General features: G+C 49.4%; 3 protein-coding genes across 3 annotated transcripts; 1 reads left to right on the forward strand and 2 right to left on the reverse strand.

Annotated features, from left to right (window-relative positions):
* Positions 1-16,859: 16,859 nt before the first annotated feature.
* Positions 16,860-18,041, reverse strand: LOC123494461 (F-box protein At1g47340-like). The gene has a single exon (XM_045230336.1). It carries the CDS (start codon positions 18,039-18,041, stop codon positions 16,860-16,862), a length of 1,182 nt encoding a protein of 393 aa, XP_045086271.1.
* A 2,673-nt stretch (positions 18,042-20,714) lies between these two features.
* Positions 20,715-23,230, reverse strand: LOC109762517 (uncharacterized). The gene is made up of 6 exons (XM_040392050.2): positions 23,117-23,230; positions 22,873-23,005; positions 22,091-22,145; positions 21,678-21,786; positions 21,332-21,590; positions 20,715-21,197 (listed from the first exon to the last, which is right to left on the reverse strand). The coding sequence occupies exons 1-6, from the start codon at positions 23,146-23,148 to the stop codon at positions 21,033-21,035; spliced, it is 753 nt and encodes a 250-aa protein (XP_040247984.1). The 5' UTR covers positions 23,149-23,230; the 3' UTR covers positions 20,715-21,032.
* Positions 23,231-23,606: 376 nt separating this feature from the next.
* LOC141025862 (probable potassium transporter 13) lies at positions 23,607-24,200 on the forward strand. Its single transcript, XM_073501793.1, has one exon. The coding sequence runs from the start codon at positions 23,607-23,609 to the stop codon at positions 24,198-24,200; it is 594 nt and encodes a 197-aa protein (XP_073357894.1).
* Positions 24,201-26,225: the final 2,025 nt, after the last annotated feature.

A 26,225-nucleotide genomic window follows, 5' to 3' on the forward strand; every position in this document is an offset into this window, starting at 1 on the left:
CAGCAAGAAACCTTCTTTTAGCCAAGTCTTTCAGACCTCTGCTATTCCAAAAGATTCCTTTCATCACTCATCATGAAATTTTTTAGTAGTCCGAATCCTAGCACTCCTACGAACTGCAGAATCGGGGTAAATTTTCCTTTTCCACTTACGCTTGGGTTTACTAGGTCCTGACTCCCGATCCTCATAACCGGGCTCAGCGGAACAAACAACTGCATTCTCTATGGGCATATCATCGTCCTCAGACTCATGATTGGATGGTGCTAGATCCACACACATATTATCGAGCACTCTAACCCCTAATGCATCAATCTCATTGTCATTCATGGGTTTAACCGCTGCAAGATTACGAATAGTTTCTAAGGCACGCTCCGCCTCCAAATCTAACAAATCATTCACCGAATTGGAAATCTCACTATCTGTAGCCCCGAGTGAAACTCCTAATTGGTTTGCATTATTTATAATTTCCTCATTAGAAAAATACAATAAAGAATTAGATATGTTGACGGACATACCAGTAGAGATCGCAGCATCATGAAGCTTGGCCGCCCTCATAGCGCACCTCTGCTGCATGTCATCAACCTCCGGAAGCTCCTGAATGCGAGCACTCATCCGCCTCCTCGTCGAGGTCGGGTCCGGGATCCCGCCAAAAGCAACGACCTCCTCCCTAGTAACTCCTCGCGCTGAAACCCGCGAAGGGTCAACCAAGGATACCGGAGGAGGCGACTACGGGCTCCCATGCCCCTCGGACAAGTGCCCCAAGCCGAGACCCATAGCAACGGGTACGCTGGGAGGAGGCTCGGACCTCCTGACCGCCGACGAGGAAGGAGGAGTCAGGGCCGCCTGCCCCAAACCCCCCTCCCCCAACGCCACAAAAGGCGCGGGCGCCGCCACAGCCGAAGGAGATGCGGTCCTCTTGACCGCCGGCGAGGAAAGAGGAGTCAGGGCCGCCTGCCCCAGACCCCCCTCCCCCAACGCCACAGAAGGCGCGGGCGCCGCCACCACGCCCGAAGGAAAGAGAGCCGAGGCCGCCTGCCTCGGGCCTCCTCTCCCAGCACCTGCCGGTCCCGTCATGACCAGCGATGCCGATGTCGGGATAGTGAAGGGGGAAGTGGGAGTCAGGGCCGCCTGCCCCAAACCCCCCTCCCCCAACGCCACAGAAGGCGCGGCCGCCGCCGCCACGCCCGAAGGAGAGAGAGCCGAGGCCGCCTGCCTCGGGCCTCCTCTCCCAGCACCTGCCGGTCCCGTCATGACCAGCGATGCCGATGTCGGGATAGTGAAGGGGGAAGTGGGAGCCACCTGCCCCGACCCCCCTCCCCCACGCCCCACCTCAGCCGCAGCCGTTATGGCCGGAACGTCGGCCTCCGGTGGAGCAACCACCGACTCCCCGTCCCTGGAACCAACCAAAGTCCTCATCGACGATGTCCGCACTGAGCATCCAGCCAGTGCCCCACCGGCATCCTCGAACTCCAACAAAGGTAGTGACTGCTCAAACGCATCATCAGAATCTACCCGGTCACTCCAAAGTCTGGGAGGGGCAGAGGCTGGCTCAAAGGACCCGAACCGCAACGAAGTCATAGGCACTGATGGTGAAGGTGCCGGCTCAACCCCGGTCCCATCCCCGGTCTGAGCCGCAGGACGAGAGCCCTTAGTCCCCTCACGAGTCGACTCGTCAGTCGGTGCCCCCTCAGCTCCCGCACTGTCGTCCCCCTCGTGCATGTTAACATCATTCCCAATCATTGCCTCAGCAAACAGGGCAGCGCCCTCAAACTCGATCTCAAGAGGAAACACCTCTCCTCTATAAGTCCAGTTAACCACGTCAGGCACGAACTCAATATCCAAAACGCTCACTAAGATGCGGGCCACTCCATGTGCACGAGTAAAGGCCATATCCACTTTCTCCGTCTTGCCAACCATAATGCCCATACTGGCCACGACTCGAACATCCTGCAAAGGCTTAGATGGAGCCCCCGAAAACCTCAACCAGACCTGCGTAAGCGGCTTGCCTTTAGGTTCCACCTGCTGCCACTCATGGAACTCCAGAATGCACCTAGTGCCAGGAACTCTGCATAAACCAAAACTCAACAGTCTCTGCAGATCGTCCACTGAAGGAAACTCCACCTTAAAAAACTTGGCCTCGAGAGGAACGAGCTCCCAATGGAAGTCCCCCGGTGCCAGTTCCTGAAGCCTCTGCACAATCTGAGCCTCGGAAACCTCACCCTGAGTAGCTTTGACAACCCCGGTGGTCAAGCTCAAAGTCTCCTCCGGAATCTCTCTCGCGGCCGGGGACTCAAAGAACATTAGCTCAGCACAATAAACTCCATACATTGTCAAAGACGGAGCCTGGTCACGCAACAACGGGCAATCCCCCGAGGCATGTGCCGGCTTACCACAGGACTCACACAGCTCTGCCACGCATTCAGCAATGAAGTGGCCCTTCTCACCACAACGGTAGCAAAGCATCCTTTCCTTCTTACGCGCCCACTTAGACGCCCTCTCAGCCTCAGACCTGTCAGTAACCTCAGTCACACTCCCAGTCGCCGGAACCTCAACATTGGCTAAAGCCGCTACCACCTCCATCGCCTGGGGAGGGAGCTCTGTGGAAGCGCACTCGGTCACTTGGTCAACAACTGCCGAAGGCGGAGGCGGTCTGCGATGATACCTCCCGCGGCCACCGCCCCGACCACCACGATGCCCACGGTGACCCCCTCTCTGGCGGTGATCCGGACCGGAAGCACCCTCAGCAAAACCTCCTGGAGGCCCGAGGAACGGTCTCTCAGCAGACCCGTCACTCTGCCATGCATAACCACGCCCCCCTCCCGTGGATGAGGAACCCCGGTGCTGTCCATCGCCATACACATCTAACCCATCGTCCCCCCCATTGGCCTCGGGGCGGAGCACGGGAGTCTTTAGAACTAGAAAATCTGCCTCGTCTGAGATGGTCCCGACCAGTTTTGAGCCGGCCGCGCGACAAAGTTAGGCGGAGGCGCGCCCTGAGACTGACCGTTGCCAGTACCGGCTGCACCAGCCGCGCCCAGCGTTGGGGGCCTAGGCTCGCCTCTGCCCGCTGCCTGCGGAGCGACGGGCGCCGTAGGCCTGAGCCCGCCCTTTCCTGGCGCCGGTTGCAGGGACGCCCCCGGCGCTGGAGGTCTAGTCCCACCTCGACCTGCCACCGGCTGAGCAACGGGCGCCGGCGGCCTCCCGCCCGAAGGAGCGTTACCGCGGCCCGGTCCCAGTGGAACCCCCCGCCAGCCGGCTGCCTCTGGCCTGGTGGCACGAGGGCTCCACGCCCGGCCCCCGCCGCCGGAGGCAGCTCCTCCCCGCCCCGCCCTGCTGGAGCGGCCGAGGCGATTCTCTTCGGTGGCGGCGGCCGAGGCCCGGGCTGTCCACCCCCGCACCCCACCGCGGCCTGCACCGCCCCTGCGACGACCGTAGGGGCCGCAGCGCCACGCCCAGTCGGCAGCGGTGCAACTCCGCCACGACCAGCAGCAGACACGGCCGGAGGGGGCTTCTTCCCCGGCGGTCCCCCGGTCCCGCGTCCAGCCATCAAAAGGAGGGGAGGGATCCGCTTTGCCCTACCAGAGCCACAGGAGCGAAACCCGGACCTCCCGCGCCGATGAACCCTAGCACGCGATGATGGATCACACGTAGATCGATCCACCCGATCGCTGCATGTGACGGCGCACGTAGTCGCTGTGGGTACCGGAATAGCCTGGGCCTCATACCCAGCTATCTCCGGCCCAGCAGGATACGCGAGAGAGTTTTTCGGACTCGGCCCACCATGGCCCAAAATAGACTTCAAACGCGCATCGCGAGCCGCTCTGATCCCGATCCCCGGGGTCCCCGGCGTGACCGCCGCGGCCACCGCCGGCGCAGAGAAGGCCGCTTTCCGACGCCCCTTTCTCCTTGTCTTAACCGTAATCCAAGACTGCGGATGAATTAAATCGAAGAGCGTAAGATTCGGGAGACAAACCTTAGGCAAGGGGCCCTTCCATGGCCTAACCGCAGCAGCCGCCGTCCTTCGATGAACGACACGACGAACCATCTCCTTCTTCTCACCCGCGTGTAATCCAACCCTAGCCGGATCGTCGGGAGGCAGGATCGCGTCGACCGTGGATGCCACCTCGTCTTCATCGTATCCAGAGTTGAAATACTCGCAAATCAGGTCCGATGGCGTTGGCGACGGCGGGGATGCCGCCGGCGCATCCCCGTCACCGTCCGCATCATCATCGCCGCAGTTGAGCAGCGCCCAAAACCGGCCTCCGATCCGCCGACCATCACCATGTTGGGGAACGTAGCAGAAATTCAAAATTTTCTACGCATCACCAAGATCAATCTATGGAGTAATCTAGCAACGAGGGGAAGGGGAGTGCATCTACATACCCTTGTAGATCGCGAGCGGAAGCGTTCAAGAGAACGGGGTTGATGGAGTCGTACTCGTCGTGATCCAAATCACCGATGATCCTAGCGCCGAACGGACGGCACCTCCGCGTTCAACACACGTACGGAGCAGCGACGTCTCCTCCTTCTTGATCCAGCAAGGGGAGGAGAGGTTGATGGAGATCCAGCAGCACGACGGCGTGGTGGTGGAAGTAGCGGGATCCCGGCAGGGCTTCGCCAAGCGCAAGCGGGGAGGAAGAGGTGTCACGGGAGGGAGAGGGAGGCGCCAGGGCTTGGATTGCTGCTGCCCTCCCTCCCCCCCACTATATATAGGGCCAAGGGAGAGGGGGGCGCAGCCTTGGCCCTTCCTCCAAGGAAGGGTGCGGCCAGGGAGGAGTCCTTCCTCCCCAAGGCACCTCGGAGGTGCCTTCCCCTTTTAGGACTCTCCGTTTATCTTATCTCTTGGCGCATGGGCCTCTTGGGGCTGGTTCCCTTGGCCCATATAGGCCAAGGCACACCCCCCACAGCCCATGTGGCCCCCCCGGGGCTGGTGGACCCCTTGGTGGACCCCCGGACCCCTTTCGGCACTCCCGGTACAATACCGATAAAGTGCGAAACTTTTCCGGCGACCAAAATAAGACTTCCCATATATAAATCTTTACCTCCGGACCATTCCGGAACTCCTCGTGACGTCCGGGATCTCATCCGGGACTCCGAACAACTTTCGAGTTACCGCATACTAATATCTCTACAACCCTAGCGTCACCGAACCTTAAGTGTGTAGACCCTACGGGTTCGGGAGACACGCAGACATGACCGAGACGACTCTCCGGTCAATAACCAACAGCGGGATCTGGATACCCATGTTGGCTCCCACATGCTCCTCGATGATCTCATCAGATGAACCACGATATCAAGGATTCAATCAATCCCGTATATAATTCCCTTTGTCTATCGGTATGTTACTTGCCCGAGATTCGATCGTCGGTATCCCTATATCTTGTTCAATCTCGTTACCGGCAAGCCTCTTTACTCGTTCCGTAACTCACATCATCCCGTGATCAACTCCTTGGTCACATTGTGCACATTATGATGATGTCCTACCGAGTGGGCCCAGAGATACCTCTCCGTTTACACGGAGTGACAAATCCCAGTCTCGATTCGTGCCAACCCAACAGACACTTTCGGAGATACCTGTAGTGCACCTTTATAGCCACCCAGTTACGTTGTGACGTTTGGTACACCCAAAGCATTCCTACGGTATCCGGGAGTTGCACAATCTCATGGTCTAAGGAAATGATACTTGACATTAGAAAAGCTCTGAGCAAACGAACTACACGATCTTGTGCTAGGCTTAGGATTGGGTCTTGTCCATCACATCATTCTCCTAATGATGTGATCCCGTTATCAACGACATCCAATGTCCATGGTCAGGAAACCGTAACCATCTATTGATCAACGAGCTAGTCAACTAGAGGCTTACTAGGGACATGGTGTTGTATGTATCCACACATGTATCTGAGTTTCCTATCAATACAATTCTAGCATGGATAATAAACGATTATCATGAACAAGGAAATATAATAATAACCAATTTATTATTGCCTCTAGGGCATATTTCCAACAGTCTCCCACTTGCACTGGAGTCAATAATCTAGTCCACATCACCATGTGATTAACACTCATAGGTCACATCACCATGTGACCAACATCCAAAGAGTTTACTAGAGTCAACAATCTAGTTCACATCACTATGTGATTAACACTCAATGGGTTCTGGTTTGATCATTTTATGCTTGTGAGAGAGGTTATTAGTCAACGGGTCTGAACCTTTCAGATCCGTGTGTGCTTTACGAATATCTATGTCATCTTGTGGATGCTACCACACGCTACTTGGAGCCATTTCAAGTATCTGCTCTACTATACGAATCCGGTTTATTACTCAGAGCCATCCGGATTAGTGTGATCAAAGCGTACACCCACTCACTTTATTGTAAATACAAGTTTGTAACAAACTTTGTATAAACCCAAAAACTTTGATCACTCCATCAAAGCGTATATTCTGACTCCGAGATGCTTGCTCCAATCCATGGAAGGATCGCTGGAGCTAGCATACCTTTTAGCATCCTTAGGATCGACAAAACCTTTCTGATTGTATCACATACAACCTTTCCTCACAAAAACTGGTAAGGAAACTTGTTTTGACATCCATCTGCCAGATTTCATAAATGCAGCTAATGCTAACATGATTCCGACGGACTTAAGCATCGCTACGGATGAGAAAATCTCATCGTAGTCAACTCCTTGAACTTGTGAAAATACTCTTTGCCACAAGTCGAGCTTCATAGACGGTAACATTACCGTCCACGTCCGTCTTCTTCTTAAAGATCCATTTATCTCAATGGCTTGCCGATCATCGGGCAAGTTCACCAAAGTCCATGCTTTGTTCTGATACATGGATCCTATCTCGGATTTCATGGCTTCTAACCATTTGTCGGAATATGGGCCCACCATCGCTTCTCCATAGCTCGTAGGTTCAGTATTGTCCAACAACATGATATCTCAGACAGGATTACGTACCACTCTGAAGTAGCACGCATCCTCGTCGTCCTACGAGGTTTGGTGGTGACTTGATCCGAAGTGTCATGATTACTATCATAAGCTTCCACTTCAATTGGTGTAGGTGCCACAGGAACAACTTCCTGTGCCCTGCTACACACTAGTTGAAGTGACGGTTCAATAACCTTATCAAGTCTCCACCATCCTCCCACTCAATTCTTTCGAAACTTTTCCTCGAGAAAGGACCCGTTTCTAGAAGCAATTACTTTTGCTTCCAGATCTGAAATAGGAGGTATACCCAACTGTTTTGGGTTTTCTATGAAGATGCATTTATCCGCTTTGGGTTCGTGCTTATCAGCCTGAAACTTTTTCACATAAGCATCGCAGCCCCAAACTTTTAAGAAACGACAACTTAGGTTTCTCTAAACGGTGTCGTCTCAACGGAATTGCGTGGTGCCCTATTTAAAGTGAATGCGGTTGTCTCTAATGCCTAACCCATAAACGATAGTGGTAATTCGATAAGAGACATCATGGTATGCACCATATCTAATAGGGTGCAGTTATGATGTTCGGACACACCATCACACTGTGGTGTTCCAGGCAGTATTAATTGTGAAACACTTTCCACAATGTCTTAATTGTGTGCCAAACTCGTAACTCAGATACTCATCTCTATGATCATATCACAGACATTTTATCCTTTTGTCACGACGATCTTCAACTTCACTCTGAAATTACTTGAACCTTTCAATAATTCAGACTTGTGTTTTATCAAGTAAATACACTCAGCATCTACTCAAATCATCTGTGAAGTAAGAACATAACGATATCCACTGCATGCCTCAGCACTCATTGGACTGCATACATCAAAATGTATTACTTCCAATAAGTTGCTCTCTTGTTCCATCTTACTGAAAACGAGGCCTTCCAATCATCTTGCCCATGTGGTATGATTTGCATGTCTCAAGTGATTCAAAATCAAGTGAGTCCAAATGATCCATCTGCATGGAGTTTCTTCATGCATATATACCAATAGACATGGTTCGCATGTCTCATTCTTTTCAAAAACGAGTGAGTCCAAAGATCCATCTACATGGAGCTTCTTCATGCGTTTTATCCCAATATGACTCAAATAGCAGTGCCACAAGTATGTGGTACTATCATTACTTTTGGCATGAACATGTGTATCACTACGATCGAGATTCATTTTAGGTGCAAGACCATTGGAGGTATTATTCAGATAAACAGAGTAACCATTATTCTCCTTAAATGAATAACCGTATTGCGATAAACATAATCCAATCATGCTCAACGCATACACCAAATCTCGATGGTAGAGGGAGCATGCGATGCTTGATCACATCAACCTTGGAAACACTTCCAACACATATCGTCATCTCACCTTTAGCTAGTCTCCGTTTATTGCGCAGCTTTTATTTCGAGTTACTAACACTTAGCAACCGAACCGGTATCTAATACCCTGGTGCTGCTAGGAGTACTAGTAAAGTACACATTCATATAACGTATATCCAATATACTTCTGTCGACCTTGCCTGCCTTCTCATCTACCAAGTATCTAGGGTAGTACAGCTTCAGCGACCGTTCCCCTCATTACAGAAGCACTTAGTCTCGGGTTTGGGTTCAACCTTGAGATTCTTTACTAGAGCAGCAAATGACTTGCTGTTTCATGAAGTATCCCTTTTGCCCTTGCCCTTCTAGAAACTAGTGGTTTTACTAACCATCAACAATTGATGCTCCTTCTTGATTTCTACTTTCGCGGTGTCAAACATCGCGAGTTGCTCAAGGATCATCATCTATCCTTGATATTTATAGTTCATCACGAAGCTCTAATAGCTTGGTGGCAATGATTATGGAGAACCATCACTATCTCATCTGGAAGATTAACTCCCACTCGATTCAAGTGATTGTAGTACTCAGACAATCTGAGCACATGCTCAACGATTGAGCTTTTCTCCCTTAGTTTGCAGGCTTAAGAAACTTGTCAGGGGTCTCATACCTCTTGACGTGGGCACTAGTCTGAAATCCCAATTTCAGTCTTCAGAACATCTCATATGTTCTGCGACGTTTCAAAAACATCTCTTGTGCCATAATTCTAAACCGTTAGCATTACGCACTGAACTATCACGTAGTCATCAAAACATGTATGTCAGATGTTCCGTAACATCTACAGACGACGCTGAGGTTCAGCACACCGAGCGGTGCATTAAGGACATAAGCCTTCTGTGCAGCAATCCTCAGTTTACGGACCCAGTCCGCATAATTGCTACTACCAACTTTCAACTAAATTTTTCTCTAGGAACGTATCTTAAACAGTAGAACTAAAGCGTATGACATAATTTGCAAAGACTTTTTGACTATGTTCATGATAATGAAGTTCATCTGATTAGTGAACTCCCACTCAGATAGACATCCCTCTAGTTATCTAAGTGATTCATGATCCGAGTCAAACTAGGCCGTGTCCGATCATCACGTGAGACGGACTAGTCATCATCGGTGAACATCTCCATGTTGATCGCATCTACTATACGACTCATGTTCGACCTTTCGATCTCTTGTGTTTCGAGGCCATGTCTGTACATGCTAGGCTCGTCAACACCCGTTGTATTCGAACGTTAGAATCTATCACACCCGATCATCACGTGGTGCTTCGAAACAACGAACCTTCGCAACGGTGCACAGTTAGGGGGAACACTTCTCTTGAAATTTTAGTGAGGGATCATCTTACTTACTACCGTCGTTCTAAGCAAATAAGATGCATAACATGATAAACATCACATGCAATCAAATAGTGACATGATATGGCCAATATCATTTTGCTCCTTTGATCTCCATCTTTGGGGCACCATGATCATCTTTGTCACCGGCATGACACCATGATCTCCATCATCATGATCTCCATCATTGTGACTTCATGAAGTTGTCACGCCAACAATTACTTCTACTTCTATGGCTAACGCGCTTAGCAATAAAGTAAAGTAATTTACATGGCGTTATTCAATGACACGCAGGTCATACAAAAAATAAAGACAACTCCTATGGCTCCTGCCGGTTGTCATACTCATCGACATGCAAGTCGTGATTTCTATTACAAGAATATGATCAATCTCATACATCACATATATCATTCATCACATCTTCTGGCCATATCACATCACATAGCACATGCTGCAAAAACAAGTTAGACGTCCTCTAATTGTTGTTGCAAGTTTTTACGTGGCTTGTATAGGTTTCTAGCAAGAACGTTTCTTACCTACGTAAGACCACAACGTGATATGCCAATTTCTATTTACCCTTCATAAGGACCCTTTTCATCGAATCCGATCCGACTAAAGTGGGAGAGACAGACACCCGCTAGCCACCTTATGCAACTAGTGCATGTCAGTCGGTGGAACCTGTCTCACGTAAGCGTACGTGTAAGGTCGGTCCGAGCCGCTTCATCCCACAATGCCGCCGAAACAAGATAAGACTAGTAGCGGCAAGAAGAATTGGCAACATCGACGCCCACAACTACTTTGTGTTCTACTCGTGCATAGAAACTACGCATAGACCTAGCTCATGATGCCACTGTTGGGGAACGTAGCAGAAATTCAAAATTTTCTACGCATCACCAAGATCAATCTATGGAGTAATCTAGCAACGAGGGGAAGGGGAGTGCATCTACATACCCTTGTAGATCGCGAGCGGAAGCGTTCAAGAGAACGGGATTGATGGAGTCGTACTCGTCGTGATCCAAATCACCGATGATCCTAGCGCCGAACGGACGGCACCTCCGCGTTCAACACACGTATGGAGCAGCGACGTCTCCTCCTTCTTGATCCAGCAAGGGGAGGAGAGGTTGATGGAGATCCAGCAGCACGACGGCATGGTGGTGGAAGTAGCGGGATCCCGGCAGGGCTTCGCCAAGCGCTAGCGGGGAGGAAGAGGTGTCACGGGAGGGAGAGGGAGGCGCCAGGGCTTGGATTGCTGCTGCCCTCCCTCCCCCCACTATATATAGGGCCAAGGGAGAGGGGGGCGCAGCCTTGGCCCTTCCTCCAAGGAAGGGTGCGGCCAGGGAGGAGTCCTTCCTCCCCAAGGCACCTCGGAGGTGCCTTTCCCTTTTAGGACTCTCCGTTTATCTTATCTCTTGGCGCATGGGCCTCTTGGGGCTGGTTCCCTTGGCCCATATAGGCCAAGGCGCACCCCCCACAGCCCATGTGGCCCCCCCGGGGCTGGTGGACCCCCGGACCCCTTTCGGCACTCCCGGTACAATACCGATAAAGTGCGAAACTTTTCCGGCGACCAAAATAAGACTTCCCATATATAAATCTTTACCTCCGGACCATTCCGGAACTCCTCATGACGTCCGGGATCTCATCCGGGACTCCGAACAACTTTCGGGTTACCGCATACTAATATCTCTACAACCCTAGCGTCACCGAACCTTAAGTGTGTAGACCCTACGGGTTCGGGAGACACGCAGACATGACCGAGACGACTCTCCGGTCAATAACCAACAGCGGGATCTGGATACCCATGTTGGCTCCCACATGCTCCTCGATGATCTCATCGGATGAACCACGATATCGAGGATTCAATCAATCCCGTATACAATTCCCTTTGTCTATCGGTATGTTACTTGCCCGAGATTCGATCGTCGGTATCCCTATATCTTGTTCAATCTCGTTACCGGCAAGTCTCTTTACTCGTTCCGTAACTCACATCATCCCATGATCAACTCCTTGGTCACATTGTGCACATTATGATGATGTCCTACCGAGTGGGCCCAGAGATACCTCTCCGTTTACACGGAGTGACAAATCCCAGTCTCGATTCGTGCCAACCCAACAGACACTTTCGGAGATACCTGTAGTGCACCTTTATAGCCACCCAGTTACGTTGTGACGTTTGGTACACCCAAAGCATTCCTACGGTATCCGGGAGTTGCACAATCTCATGGTCTAAGGAAATGATACTTGACATTAGAAAAGCTCTGAGCAAACGAACTACACGATCTTGTGCTAGGCTTAGGATTGGGTCTTGTCCATCACATCATTCTCCTAATGATGTGATCCCGTTATCAACGACATCCAATGTCCATGGTCAGGAAACCGTAACCATCTATTGATCAACGAGCTAGTCAACTAGAGGCTTACTAGGGACATGGTGTTGTATGTATCCACACATGTATCTGAGTTTCCTATCAATACAATTCTAGCATGGATAATAAACGATTATCATGAACAAGGAAATATAATAATAACCAATTTATTATTGCCTCTAGGGCATATTTCCAACACACCAGGGGGTGTGGGCGGCCGCCCCGCAGTCACAACTCCGGTCGCCTGTGGAGTCGCCACTCCGGTCGCCTCTGAAGTGAGATCCACGATCTCAATCTTCTCCTCTGCACTCGACGAATCCTGCACACCATGAACAATCCACACTTCGAAAACATCAACCGTAAGTCGCAAACCTTCGACCAAATGCTCACCAAAATCTAGGTACCGGCCGGCGAGGATGTCTCCATCAAGATCAGTCACCGTCGTCCACCTCGACGGTGAATAAGAAAACAACATACCCTCGCGCCTATGGCCGGGCGACCGAACGTCCTCAAACCTGACTCGCCATCTCGCCGGATGGAGAAAGCCCGAGGTCCGGCCACGATCCCGATCTCGTTCTGCCTCCTCATGCGCGGAAACGACGTCGACTCGCTGGATCCGCGCCCCCTCCGCCGGCGATGAGAGCCCCCGGGATCCCCGGCTGGGAGGGCACTGAAAGATCCCCAGGCGGTGGTTCCGGCGGCGGTGGCAGAGTCGCCACCCCGTCGCCCTCACCCTCTCTCATCCCCTCATGCAGATCCCGTTTGGCACTAGAACACCAAATACATGGACACTCGAGCCATGAGAGATAGGAAGGCCGCCAAGCTGTGACACGCCAAGATTAGCGCCTTTAGTGTGGATGAGCATATAACTTGCTTTTTTGACATACAATTATACCTTTAATGTGATACTCTGACTACTAATTTATTCAGTAATATATGTGCTATTTGACATACAATTATACCATTGGAAACTTTTCTTGAATACGAATTTGGTGCATTTTTTGTAACATAATCCATGTTTAGCTGATGAATTTGATGGGCAAAGTGGGATTTCGAATTGCACACATGCCATATAAATTAGGATAGAGTAATACATTTTATCCAAATTGGATGGAGAAGATATATGTCAAAGTTGGGTGGAAAAAAGGCCCTATGTTTGTCTTCATTGTGGAGCACAAAGCCATAGTATGAAGGTAGACTTTTCAAGTTGAGTCATGGTGATTTAAATACGAGTCATATGGATTTTGTTATATTAAGTAGAAGATGATATTTGTGGAAACACACTCATAAGCCACATGTGCAATGTTGTGAGTTACAATGATTTTTTTAATCAGCTAGTGTGTGTGTGTGTGTGTGTGTATATATATATATATATATATATATCAGTCAAATCACATGTAATAAATTTTGTTTTCTTTAATTACAACCGGCTCACCCGCAATAAAAATAAAATTACAACCGGCAATACAGATCATGAGTTTTACATATGCCCAAATACAGATGCAGATGGTAGATAGAAGATTAATCTTCGACCGCGACTAGGAAATCATACCCAATTCCCCTAAAACGTGGTCCAGATCAAATAGCAGTAAACCAAACACACATGCACAAGCAGAGAGTTGTACAATAGTTATATTAGGCGTCGAATTTACCAGAGCCAGGCGAACACATACCATAGGTTCAACATAAGATGGATCACACTATCAACATAATAAGCATGGACAGGTGAATAAGGCAGATGGGCACAACGAGCTAATAAGAAACCAACCAACTTTGTTGCATACAAGCTTGAATAGATGGGACAGATACGATGTTGAACGGCTAGGTTCAGCAGCATCATATAAAATCCCCAAGTTCTTCGGAGTAACGGATGATCCCATCCTCGCTGCTGGCGAAGCGGAAGCGGCTGAAGTCAAGGGAAAGGTGTGACAGCTCCCGGGTGCAGGGACACCCTCATGAACAGTAACTTCAAAATAATATTAAAAAAAATCAAAAATATCTGAAATTTTGGGGACCAAATATGATCAAACATTTGATGTTCTTGCAAATTTTCAGCCAGAAATAACACTCGAGGAGCCCTCACCGAAAAAAAAAATTACTGCTCAAAAGTACACATAACTTTGAACACTGATTTTGTTTTTTTTTTGGTGAGGGCTCCACAAATGTTTTTTGATGCTAAAACTTTGCATGAACGTTAAATGTCTGATCAGACTTCATCCCTCAAACTTTCAGATTTTTTCGACTTTTTGTCATATCGTTTTAAATTTACTGTTCATGAGGGTGCCCCTGCACCCGGGAGCTGAAAGTCCAGTCTCCTGAAGTCAATCTTGTTCCACTCTTCCCTCAGCTCCTCCCAAAATTCGCCCCTGTTGTCATAGTAGTCTTCGTCAACCTCGGCGTACCCCTTCTTGATCAGATCCTTGCGGACCTTGGCCTGCAACTCTGCAAACCTGTCATCGGCCTCCCTGTCGTTCCCCGGCGGCAGCTCCTTGTCCAGCTCCTCGCTTCTCTTGATCATCTCAGCGGGCATATTATGGACGGAAGCTTGTGGATGTTGGGGGGCTCCCACTTCTCGGCCAAGATCAGCCTTATGTCGTTTTTCAACAGCCGAACCTTGCCTGGGGCGGTCACGTCCCTGTACTCGGGCTTGGACTGCTCGAGGACCCTCTCCACCGCGGCGTCCAGCTCTTGAGGTTCCAGATTGGCGGCCTCAGGAAAGTTTAACAACGTCTCCCTGACCACTGGCCGGTGCTTCGCAAACTCAGACTCCCAGTCGTAATCATCCTCGTCCTCGTATTCAGAGTCGTAGTCAGACTCAGACCCATACTCGTAATCGTCCTCGCCGTCGTCGTCGTAGCCGTCGTAGTCAGCATCGTCTTGGTAATCAAGATCTGCTTCCTCGTCATCGTAGCCTTCCTGATCTTCGGCCTCGGCCTGAGGCTCGGAAACCGGCTCCTCGATCTGAGCCTCCGCCTGAGGCTCGGTGGTGCACCGCTCCGGCGTGCGCACCCCGTCGGTGGACGAGGTCTGCTGCGTGGGGCTGGAGGAAGTCTCCTCCGCGGTCACTTCCTTCTGCTCGGAACCCTCTTCGCCGGCCATCGGCGGATGTGATCAGGTCAGGTGCGGCGCGCGCCTTGCTAACTTGGATCAGCGGCGAGTCGACTCGCCTCGCTAAGCTATCTTTTTTGCAATATATATGCGGCTCGGCGATGTATTTGTCGTAGGAGGAGGCAGAATTGGGAACCATGGTCGAGGAAAACCCTATTTGCTACTACTTTTTGTTTTTTGAGAAAAATTTTAGGGTCTACGCACGGGAGACAGCGCGAGCGTTCCGAGTAGGCCGGCCCATTAAGGGTTATCCGGTTTTGGGAACTTTCTACAGTACCCTGACGGGTCTTCTAGTTTTGGGAACCATTTTTCTTTCTTTTTCTTTAATTTTCATCGTCTTTGTTTTTCTTTTTCTTTTTTTATCTCTCCTTTATTCTTTTTCGTTTTCCTTTTTCTTTGCATTCCTTTTTTATTTTGTTCATAAATTTTAAAAAATGTTCTTGTTTTCAAATTTTGTTCAGAATTTGAAAAAAATAATCTTGATTTCATTTTTTCAGAAATTTAGAAAAAATAGAAATTCTAAAAAAGTTTAGAATTTAGAAAATGTTTGCTTATTTTATAAAAATGTTTAAAATTTCAATAATGTAGAATTCCAAAATTTTAAAAAATCAATGTGCATTGCACGTATGCATTTACTAGTTTTAAGAAGTGGCACGTACACTTGCGCTGCCCATTGTGCTGGTTATTCCATAAAGACTCGAAAGCAAAGAGATAACATAGGTCACTAACTCTTAGCCGAGATAAAACTACCTAACTTTGCAAAGACCGATTTTGCAAGCAAAAGTATTTGCTATCTCTTTGACATCCGTTCATGTGTTGGTGCATGGATCGTAGATTCGCACGGCTCGTGCTAGTTTGTGATACAAAGAGCACAACAGAAATTCTTAGCCTAATGATCAGACGCGGTGATGTAAGATTATCTTCAATTTTTACTACTTCCAAACCCAACATTATTCTCTTGCGCCATTTTATTAGGGTGCGAAACCTAGACTTGTGCTCACATTCTATATTAAGTTGTTTGATTGATTGAGTAGCGCAGAAAAACAACATGTGATTGTATTGGTCTTGTATCTAGGGTTGGCATTTAAGTGATTGTCATGTAAAATATTCTTTGCCATGAAGGTCATTACTATGTTTCCGATAAATATTGACATTCTTTCTAAACCATTGGCAATGGAATACTGACTAAATACATTTGATTATCAAAGAATAGTGGGAACTCCTTTTGTATGCATTGAGATAGTTTAAGAATGTTAGAATAGAGACCATTGCCACGTATCTCTACTCTTGTTTTAGGTTCACCAAAGGTAATACATCAGAGGATGAAGTTCTTGACAAGTAGCATTCACATATATAAATCATCTTTTTTTTCTATCATCCTACATGCTCGGGGACGAGCATAGATTAAAAATAGGATGCTAAAATGTTATTTTTAAGTTTTACATTTTAAAAATTCATTTCAATCCATACATTAACAATTTGATGTTTTTCATTACAACAACCAGAACATGCATAATGTGCCAAAAATGAAAAACAAAGGATTTTCTATAATTTGAACAACAGATTAGAAGTGTATTCATACAATAACATAAGGGCATTTTAAGAAGTTGCACGTGCACTGGCCACTGTGCTGGTTATTCTATAAGACCTTAAAGGGGAAGAGATAATTTGGTATACCTTAAAGGGGAAGAGATAATTTGGTCATACATGTCGGCATCTAGGTCTTGGCCGAGATAAAACTACCTAAACGAAGATTGCGAAGACCAATTTTGCAAGCAAAATTACTTGATGTCTCCGTGACATCCGTCCATGCGTTGGTGCAAGGATCGTAGATTCGCACGGCTTGTGCTGGTTTATGATTAAAAGAGCACTGAAAGAGCAGCCTTTCACCGTCATGTGTCATCCCTAGAGGGGTGTAGTGTTGGGTGTGTGGATCCATAGGGATTGCATACGCCTTGTCCCAAATGCCCTTATTTGGATCGGTCAGAAGCCATACGTCGGTGAGCTGAGTCTTCGACGACGACTGAACCACACAAAGGGTACCCTTGAGCTCAACCATACGGATATCCGTCGACAAGTTGTAGCCACCTTCTATCCGTGGGCCTTGGATCGTCGTCTTCCACCTCTCGCTCTCGAGGTCAAAGCAATGTACATCCCAGCTGTCTCCCTCGCGTGACCCGAAGACGTGCAGGATGCCATTCACAACAGCGACACAGGTCGAGGAGCACGTGACATGGGCCGGGGGCGACGGCGCACGCTTCCACCCGATGTCGCCTTTTACGGTGAGGACCTCGCATCTCACGTCGTCTATGTCTGTGAGATGGACTAACTTGTACTCACCGGACGGGACAGCGCGTCCCATGCCGAAGGCGACCTTGGGTATCCTCCGAATGTCCCTACCCATGCCCAGCGGTTCAGGCAGCATGTTGAGCCCCGGGCAGGTCACGAGTACGTCTCCCATGGCCGGCTCAACCACGCGTGTGCCGAAAAAATCATTAGCAACGCAGATGAGGACGCCACCGCTGAGCTTCCTGGTTCCACCTCCGTCCCTGATCACACGCACAACACCGCCGTTCATGCCCACCAGCCGCAGTTCGGTGCCCTTGCCTCGGAAGGAGTAAACCCAAACGAGGGGCTCGGCGTGAGCGCGGGACCCGTGCGCGGCGGCGAAGTCCGGGCCGGAGATGAGCGCGCACCACTCGCTGGAGACGCATCGGAATCGGCACGCCGACCTCACCGGCACTCTGGTGAGGATGTCGAAGATGATCTCGTCTGGTAACGGGACGGCGCTGGCAGTCGATGGGATCTCTGTGCTGCTGGCTGCGGCCGCGGCGGTTGTCCTAGGATCGTGACGGCGTCGTTTGGGCGAGGGTGGAACCGGTGATCGCTCAGGCGTCATGGCGGTGGTGGGCGGCGTGGTCTCGTTGAGACGGCGCGACGATGAAGACGTGATCCGTGGAGCGGTGGAGACTGGAGAGGTTGGCGAGGTTCTCATGGAGATTCCATCTATATGTCTACAAATTGCCTCGTAGATCTGCTCGACCGATCGACCAGCAGCCTATGGAGGAGGTAAAGTAGGCTACGGGCTCAGGTAGCAATCCCATTGTGTCGGATTTAGACTCCGCTTTGTAATTTATCTATTTCTTTTCAGATAAAAAGGCTTTTTTGGCAATTTTTCAGATAAACGCTGCTCTGATGCCCAGGGATTTTTTTTTGGCGAGGAAGCTCATGCTTTCTATGAGTCCTCACAGCTCACGATGTCTATGAGGTAGGAGCATCTACAGCGGGACTTTGCAAATCTGGCCTCTCAGCGCATCCGCGGGCACTGACCGGGCACGCCTCATATTTACTTCTCCACATTCAACGTTCTCATATTTATTCCCTAAATCCATACAAAATCACCCACAATATATTGCTACGTACTATGTTCTATACTACTCATATTTCGTCGTCGTCGGAGATGGCCTGAGTCACCTGCGCCAGCGCTGGGGCTGGAGTCGCCAGAGCAGGAGCCTGCGCCGCCGGGGCCGGAGCCTGAGCCACGTGCGCCGCAGCTCGCGCCGCCTCCATCTGCTGCCGACGGAGACGCCTGGCCTCCGCAGTCGACTCCGAGCGGATTGAGTTCATGATGGCGTGCTGCTCCGGCCACACATCCACGTCCTCCTGCATCGCCGGCGCTTCCTCCTCCCCCACGTCCAGCGGCCGCGCCTCCTCCTCCCCCACGTCCAGTGGCGGCTCCTGCTCCTCCTCATCTTCCTCGTCCACCTACTCCTTCTCTTCCTCCTTCACCTCCTCCTCCTCCTCGAAATCCTCCTTTGGTTGCAGAGGTAGCCCCGCTTCCCTCCGGATCCGGACCTGCTCAAGGAGGAAGAGACGGTGCTCGATCGTGTAGTGGCGACGGCGTGGGGGCATGGCTACTAGGCGCGGGTGGAGTGGAAAGTGGCAGTGGCGGCGGACAGGGGGAGGAAAATGACGATGGATGGTAGGATTTCGGTGGCGCCGGTCGACTTAAATAGCCGGGCAATGCACTACGCGGCCCGCCGGAGCTGCGCCACGCGGCGCCACCGGTCCGACGGAGGGGACGAGCTTGGGACCGCCAGGTTTAAGTGCGTTTCCGGCTGGGACCCCTTCGTCGGTCCGACATGGCGGGCGTGCCCGGGTGCGCCCGGGCACCCCCATATCCGCCTATATTTGGGCTGGATATGAGGGGTGCCGGTCAGCCTGGGCAGCTTGGCGTTTGAGGGCCGTTTGAGAGGCCCGTCTGGGGTCAAAAAATTATGACCGGGCAGTGACCGGGCGGACCGCCTGGGCGTATTAGGCGGGTTTGAGAGGTCCGGTTGGAGATGCTCTAAAGCGGCCACGTTTTGCTAAAGAAGAAGGTAAATAACATATCGTTGCGAAAAGACAGAAAAAAAAAGTTGCGAAGAGCTTCGGCGGGGTGTCCAATAAGGGCCTCTTTGATTCACAAAATTCTCAAAACACATGAATGAAAAAAAAAACAGATAAGAGTGTCTGGTCCTCTTGAATCCTACAGGATTGGATTGGAAATTACAGAAACTTGCCCAGTGAATGTTCGACATCACACATAAGACAAGGAAATTGTAATAAGAGGTTCGAGTGGAAATTTCCTCAAAAACATAGTGAATGCAATCCTTTAAAAAAGAATTCCTAAAGATTCCACTTCTATGAATCAAACAGTGCTATGGCGGACGATGCACATAGCCTTTAATATTACTCCCCCGAATTCTGTCAGCACGTTATTTGGAACGTGCCTTAACGGGATAGAGGCCGAAACAGCGAGACACATTCGCGCAGGAGTATGTGCTTTATTATGGGCAGCCTGGAACTGCAGAAATGATTTGATTTTTAACAGAACAACAAATATTCATTTTTTGCAGGTTATCTTTCGAGCCACTGCGTTGATCTGTATGTAGTCGCTACTCACTCCGACGGAGGCCAGGGAGCGTTTGGTTACTGGATCTATCCGGTGGGAGATGGTAACACGGGATATTTTCAACCGGTTTGGATGGCAGTCATATAATAGGATAGGCAATTAGTTTTCCTATCTTTCTTATGCCAGCCGGTTGTGGCTTTATGACTACTTGTTTTTGGCTCTCCGTGAGCTTTTCTCTACTGTCTTTAAGACTTTAAGACCTTTGTTGAACTTTTTAATAAAGTTAGCCGTATGCATCGTTCTGATGCAGAGACCGGGGAGCCCCTTTTTGAAAATAAAAACGAATCAAACAGAACGCGCGGGTGGGGGGGGGGATCCTCCTCAAAGACCCCAGAACAGGGCAGTAGCCCGAATCTCCTCTCATTTGCTCGCACCACCCAGATCAGGAACTCCCTCCACATATTCACCTGACCCATCACGTCTCTAATGTCACACTAGGAGAAAAAACTATGAAACACTGGAAAAAACAGGTGATCACTGCTCAATCACTCCACGTAAAGGGAATTTGCCATCACCAGAAACATCTAGTCGGAACTCTGTCTTGGATCACGTGCCAAACTAACACTTTGTTCTTCAAAGGAATAGACAATCTCCACAGAAACTGCGTGTGAGTGTCAATTACCAATATAAATATCATCGCATCATAAAAAGATTTAGCAGTGTACTGATGATTGCCTTGTCAAGTACACCACACCTCATCGGCGGAACGAGAAATGTGTTCATTAGCAAGCACATCCAGCAAACGAGCCCACAGTTCTGCGTGAGCATGCTGTGAATTTCGACAGAATCTAACGCGTGTCCATTTGTTGAATTGCGTGCGCGCACGCATAACGCAACCTGCAACTATGCCAAGTAAAGTTGCACGCACACCTGAAAGTTTTAAGTGTAGTTTTCTCCATGACGCCGACAAGGCTTCATCATAATGCAGCAATTTCATCATAATGCAGCAGTTTTCAGGATGTTGGAGACGATGCTGCCAGTAACTTCTTCGATGAGCAGCTCCCGTCTCATCAGGACAGTGCCTGTGTGCAACATGTTCATCTTCCTGTTGCTGTCTGGAGTGCCAAGCACACAAGCCAGTGGATCCTCCTCAAATAATCCCTGCAAACGTGAACATAGAAGCAGGCACTTACTGAGTTACTGTTGGTTAATTTGGCTATTCGACCTCTTGTAGTACTACCGATGTTAAGGGGTATTGTTTCTATCTAACAAGCTGCAAATCAAACTAAACTTACAACGTTTGCACTTGATTCGGCCTCAGCATCGGCGTTGTTTGCTTCAGACTTCTCCAACCTTTCTATAACTTTCTTCTTCACCACTTCTATAAGTTCCTCCTCCAACCTTTCAATAAAAGCGCTGTCCACATACGAATGGCGTTGGCGCCACCTGAAAAGTTGCTTCTCTTGATGCTCATCACTCAACAGATGATCAGCTACATAGTGCCTCTTCAGAACTTCAACCAGTGATTTGTCAGCGCTATGGTTATTGAGTATTCTGTGAATGGATCAAATTGTTAGTTGAAACAGCCGAGTCAGATATTGAGGAAAAAGACGTAAAGCGTCATTAGCTCACAAACTGTACATTTTAGCTAGCTCCCTCTTCGTGTGTTCTTCTCCATGCTCCAAAAGGATTGCAGCAAATTCCTTCTGGAGGTCATAATACTGCATCTTCATGTACAAGGAAAAACAACCTGAAATATAGCTTCATCGAATTAGCACTTCCAGTGCAAAAGACAAAACTTTGCTTCATCGACAACGTATAAAGAAAGAGTCAACCATGAAATGATTTCTGAGGTTGAGTCCATGTTCATGTCCAGATCATGTTTTATGGCACAAACTAGAAGCTGGAACATACTAGCAGGTTCAGTTAAAACCCAAAATTTGAAAGGTTCTAAGTACTTGTTAGTGCATATATAACATAAAATGCTTTTACAGACGTCACTATGAATATTAATTTACAGGGGCCAGTGGCAGGTTAAAAGCCTTTAGGTTTACCGCAACCGTAGCCCAACATCAGTATTCCAGGAGGACGTGGAACCCCAAGCAATTTCTGAACTGCACAAAAGAGTATAAGTAAGCATCTGCATGTATGATACCAACAATCATAGTTGTGTAGCTTTACTCTGTTCAACACTTGTGCACTCAAGGATGTTTGTTTCATTTTTCCTGAATTGAAATAGCCGTTCGATTGAGGTGGTATTCTGTTCTGAATAGCTTACTAAATGAGTGGGAGCATAGGCTAACAAGCATAACAACTATATGGTACCCCAGTTCCTAAATAGGCGGCATATCTTGGTGCTTACAAATACAATCAAACTTCTCTAGCTTCGCATTGTACTAGAAAATATTCAATTTGGTGGCGTGAAACTAATACCTTTTGGGCTTTGCTTGAAAATTATTTCCATAATATCGCAATTTTATAGAAGTTGACTCTTTTCATTCTGCAGGTATAATAAAAGCTCACTCTATCATTTCTACATGCAGAGTATAACAGCAAAGACCCTGTACATATCCATGACATCGGTAAATTTGTATCAAAACAGGTATAGATATCTCTTAACGTGTATGTTTGCTAAGACATTCTTACATGCAGTTTTTCTTTTGAACTAAATCGAACAAGAGGTAGTGCTACCTTCATTCAGAATTTAACACAAATTTGTACAGTATCTCGCAAAGTAACTGTGTCCAGCATTAAAAACTTCTGGTGATTGGTTCTCATTTGGTACGGCCACAACGAATCAAGCAATCGATTACTTGTAGATCGACAAAGGATTCACCTTGTCCTGTCGCAAACCAGAGAGCGAGCAATCCTCCACCGAAACCTGACGCCGCGCCGCTCGCGATGCGTGCCACGGACGCGAACAAGCTGCAACTTTGGAACAGCGTATCCTCCAGCGAGCCCACCGGGCCCTGCAGCATCACCCCCAAATCAGGAACCCGCCGCCATTAATAAGCAGAGGATCAAGCACCGGGCTCTACGAACAAGAAGAAGAGCAGCAGCATGCAGTAGTGCGGACGTACCTGGTCACACCATCCCCCCAGCGCCTCTGCATTAGCCACACAACACCCACGCCCGTCAGTCCGTGAAAGCGCGGAGCAGGAGGAAATTAAGGAGACCTTCGGCCGCGAGGGCCGAGGGAGAGTATTTAACCAAAAAACTATCACAATTCGCGGAAACCTGACAGAAAACTACCACTTTACGATTTTATCCCGAAAACTACCACTTTTTTATTAATCCGTGACAAAAAACTATCAAATGTGAAAACTGCTCGCTTTGCCTGGGTTAAACGCGAATCTGACTGCCCGACCCCACACATAAGCGGGCTAAAAATGCAATCGGGTCCCTAGTTTTTCTTAAAAAAAACAATCGGGTCCTCCGCCTCCTTCTCCTCCTCGTCGCCGGCCTCCTCCTTCCCCAGCCGCTTGCCGCCGGCGGACGGGAACGGCTGCTGCTGCGGTGTGGAACCGGTCGGTGCTGTGGGCGACGCTCTTCGCCGCCGGCTTCGGGTCCATGGAGCTGCTCTACCTCTCGGCGTGCCTGGCCAAGGTGCCGCACGGCGGCTGGCTGCCGCCGCTGCTCTCGCTGGCCACGCTGCTGGTCATGTCCGCGTGGCACTACGGCACGGCCAAGAAGCAGGAGTACGAGCTGCAGAACAAGGTGTGCCTGGACCACTTCATCGGCCTCAGCTCCGGCATGGGCCTCGTGCGCGTCCCGGGGGTGGGCTTCGTCTACTCGGACTCCGTCGCCGGCGTGTCGCCCATGTTCGCGCACTTCGTCACCAACTTCCCGGCGTTCCACCGGGTGCTCGTCTTCGTGTCGCTGCAGACGCCGACCGTGCCCAAGGTGCCGCCGGAGGAGCGGTTCCTGGTGGGCAGGATCGGGCGGCCGGAGCACCGGATGTTCCGCTGCGTGGTCCGGTACGGGTACAAGGAGGGCCGGTGGGACCACTTCAACTTCGAGGACCAGCTGCTGGTGAAGGTCATGGAGTTCCTCCAGATGCAGCCGTTCCCGTGCGCCGGCGGCAAGCGGCTGGGGAAGGAGGAGGCCGGCGACGAGGAGGAAAAGGAGGCGGAGGACCCGATTGCTTTTTTGAAGAAAAACTAGGGACCCGATTGCATTTTTAGCCCGCTTATGTGTGGGGTCGGGCAGTCAGATTCGCGTTTAACCCAGGCAAAGCGAGCAGTTTTTACACTTAGTAGTTTTTTGCCACGTATTAATAAAAAAGTGGTAGTTTTCGGGACAAAATCGTAAAGTGGTAGTTTTCTGTCACGTTTCCGCGAATTGTGGTAGTTTTTGGTTAAATACTCGCCAAGGGAGGAGGCGTTTACGGCGAACGTCGCCCCGTAGGTGCCCGAGGACCTGCTCCAGAAACATCGCCGGCGGCAGCTCCTGCGTCGTCGCCGCACCCGGGGGAGACTGCAGCGATTTGGGTTGGGGAGAGGCGAGGGAGAAAGGGAGACAGGAGGGCGCTCCGGCGTTTGATTTGTGGGACGGGATTTTCACTGTTTCTGTTTTATCAGCATCCAGCAGGGCTATCGCGCGCTTTTTTGACCGGAGTCAGTAGGCAGAGCTCGTCCAATGAACACCTGACAGGTGTCCTTATTGGTCCGATGTGAGAGGTTTCCAATCTCTTGAAAAGAAAATGTGCTAGTGGTAAAATTATTGTTTCTTCTTTGTGAGACCAAAGCTGAGGTGATTTTCATGGTAACTCCAACGTTGGATTACATTTTATGAGCGTATTTAAATTTAAAAGAGCCCCGCTTCCATACAACCCCCTCCAAAAAGACGTATAAAAGCCAATATAGACATTTAGCAAAACATACCCACTTTTGTATGTATTGGGGGTTGGCCCGCCGGACCCTATACGGCATCCCCCCCCCCAAATTTGAAACCGTAAGCATCCATCGTCGTCGTCACGACTCTTGCCGGTGGCCATCTCCAATCATCGGCGTTAGGCTCACCGGCCGTGTCGCATGAGGTGGCATCCACACCCCCTCCTCACACACAGCGTCGTGGTCGCCGCCTTCCATGCAATTGGTGGCGCTCCTCCCCCACACGCATCGCCGCCCCCCGTTGAAGGTGCCATCGAGGAACTTCTTTCTTTCCCATGCCGTCGACCAAGACTAGGACCAAATTGGCGCCTACTTCCCAAACTTTAAGGATGACAGACAAGGGGATCCTTTAGCACCCCTCCTATTTGACATCATAGCTGGTGTCCTATATTTGTTTGTCAAATAGGCGACATAATTTAATATCTGGACTTGTTTTCCATTTAGTTGATGGAGGTGTGACATTGTTGCAATATGTTGATGGCACTGTTTTCTTATGAAAAATGACCTAATTGAAGCCAATAACTTGAAATACATTCCATGTATTTTTGAACAAGTTTCAGGGCTCAAAATTAATTTTCATACCTGCTTATTAGGAGAGACGGTAAAAGAGAACAACAATATAAGTAGATTTTACATGTGTTGTTGGGTCTTTGCCTCTGCAATAATGGTGATTTTTTACGTGGTTCTGATAGATGGTGCTATCGTATGTCCGCTGATGGAGACTTCAATCCACAGAGGGTAACGGCTGAGCGAGTCCACGGAGGGCTCCACCCACAAAAGGTCCACAAAGAATCAACATTGTCTATGCCATCATGGCTTACGTCCACGAAGAACTAGCCTCACTCGGGGTAGATCTTCACGAATTAGGAGATATCTCCTTGGTCTTACAAACTCTTTGTTTCAACTCCACAATCTTGGAGTCTTTCAAGTGACACCTAACCAATCTAGGAGACACCACATCTTCAAAACATAATAGATGCTGTTGTTCATGATGAACTCCTTGCTCTTGTGCTTCAAAAGATATTCTCCTCAGCACTCAGTCACTCTCTCACATATTTGGCATGGTAGTAGGAGAAGAATTGGAGTGGGAAGCAACTTGAGGGGGGTAGAAATCAAGGATCAAATGGTTGGAGCGGAATCCCCTTGATTTCAACACAAGTTTAGGTGGTTTTCTCGGAATTGGACATGGGAAGTGATAGTTTCGTCCTGGCTGCTCTTTGAGAGTTGGTGGAATGGGTGGAGGTATATATAGGTAGCACAAAAGAAATAACCGTTACACACCTTTATGCACAAACTC

Source organism: Aegilops tauschii, chromosome 6 (genome assembly GCF_002575655.3).
Source record: "Aegilops tauschii subsp. strangulata cultivar AL8/78 chromosome 6, Aet v6.0, whole genome shotgun sequence".
NCBI classification, from domain to species: domain Eukaryota; kingdom Viridiplantae; phylum Streptophyta; class Magnoliopsida; order Poales; family Poaceae; genus Aegilops; species Aegilops tauschii.

Bases quoted from the DNA above. Each gene is read 5' to 3' on its own strand.
- LOC123494461 (XM_045230336.1), bottom strand. From the start codon at position 18,041: ATGACGCCTGAGCGATCACCGGTTCCACCCTCGCCCAAACGACGCCGT.
- LOC109762517 (XM_040392050.2), bottom strand. From the start codon at position 23,148: ATGCAGAGGCGCTGGGGGGATGGTGTGACCAG. The intron at 23,006-23,116 runs GTACGTCCGCAC...GTGATGCTGCAG, and splicing joins TGGGGGGATGGTGTGACCAG to GGCCCGGTGGGCTCGCTGGA. The intron at 21,591-21,677 runs GTACAGTTTGTG...ATCCATTCACAG, and splicing joins AAGAGGGAGCTAGCTAAAAT to AATACTCAATAACCATAGCG.
- LOC141025862 (XM_073501793.1), top strand. From the start codon at position 23,607: ATGGAGCTGCTCTACCTCTCGGCGTGCCTGGCCAAGGTGCCGCACGGC.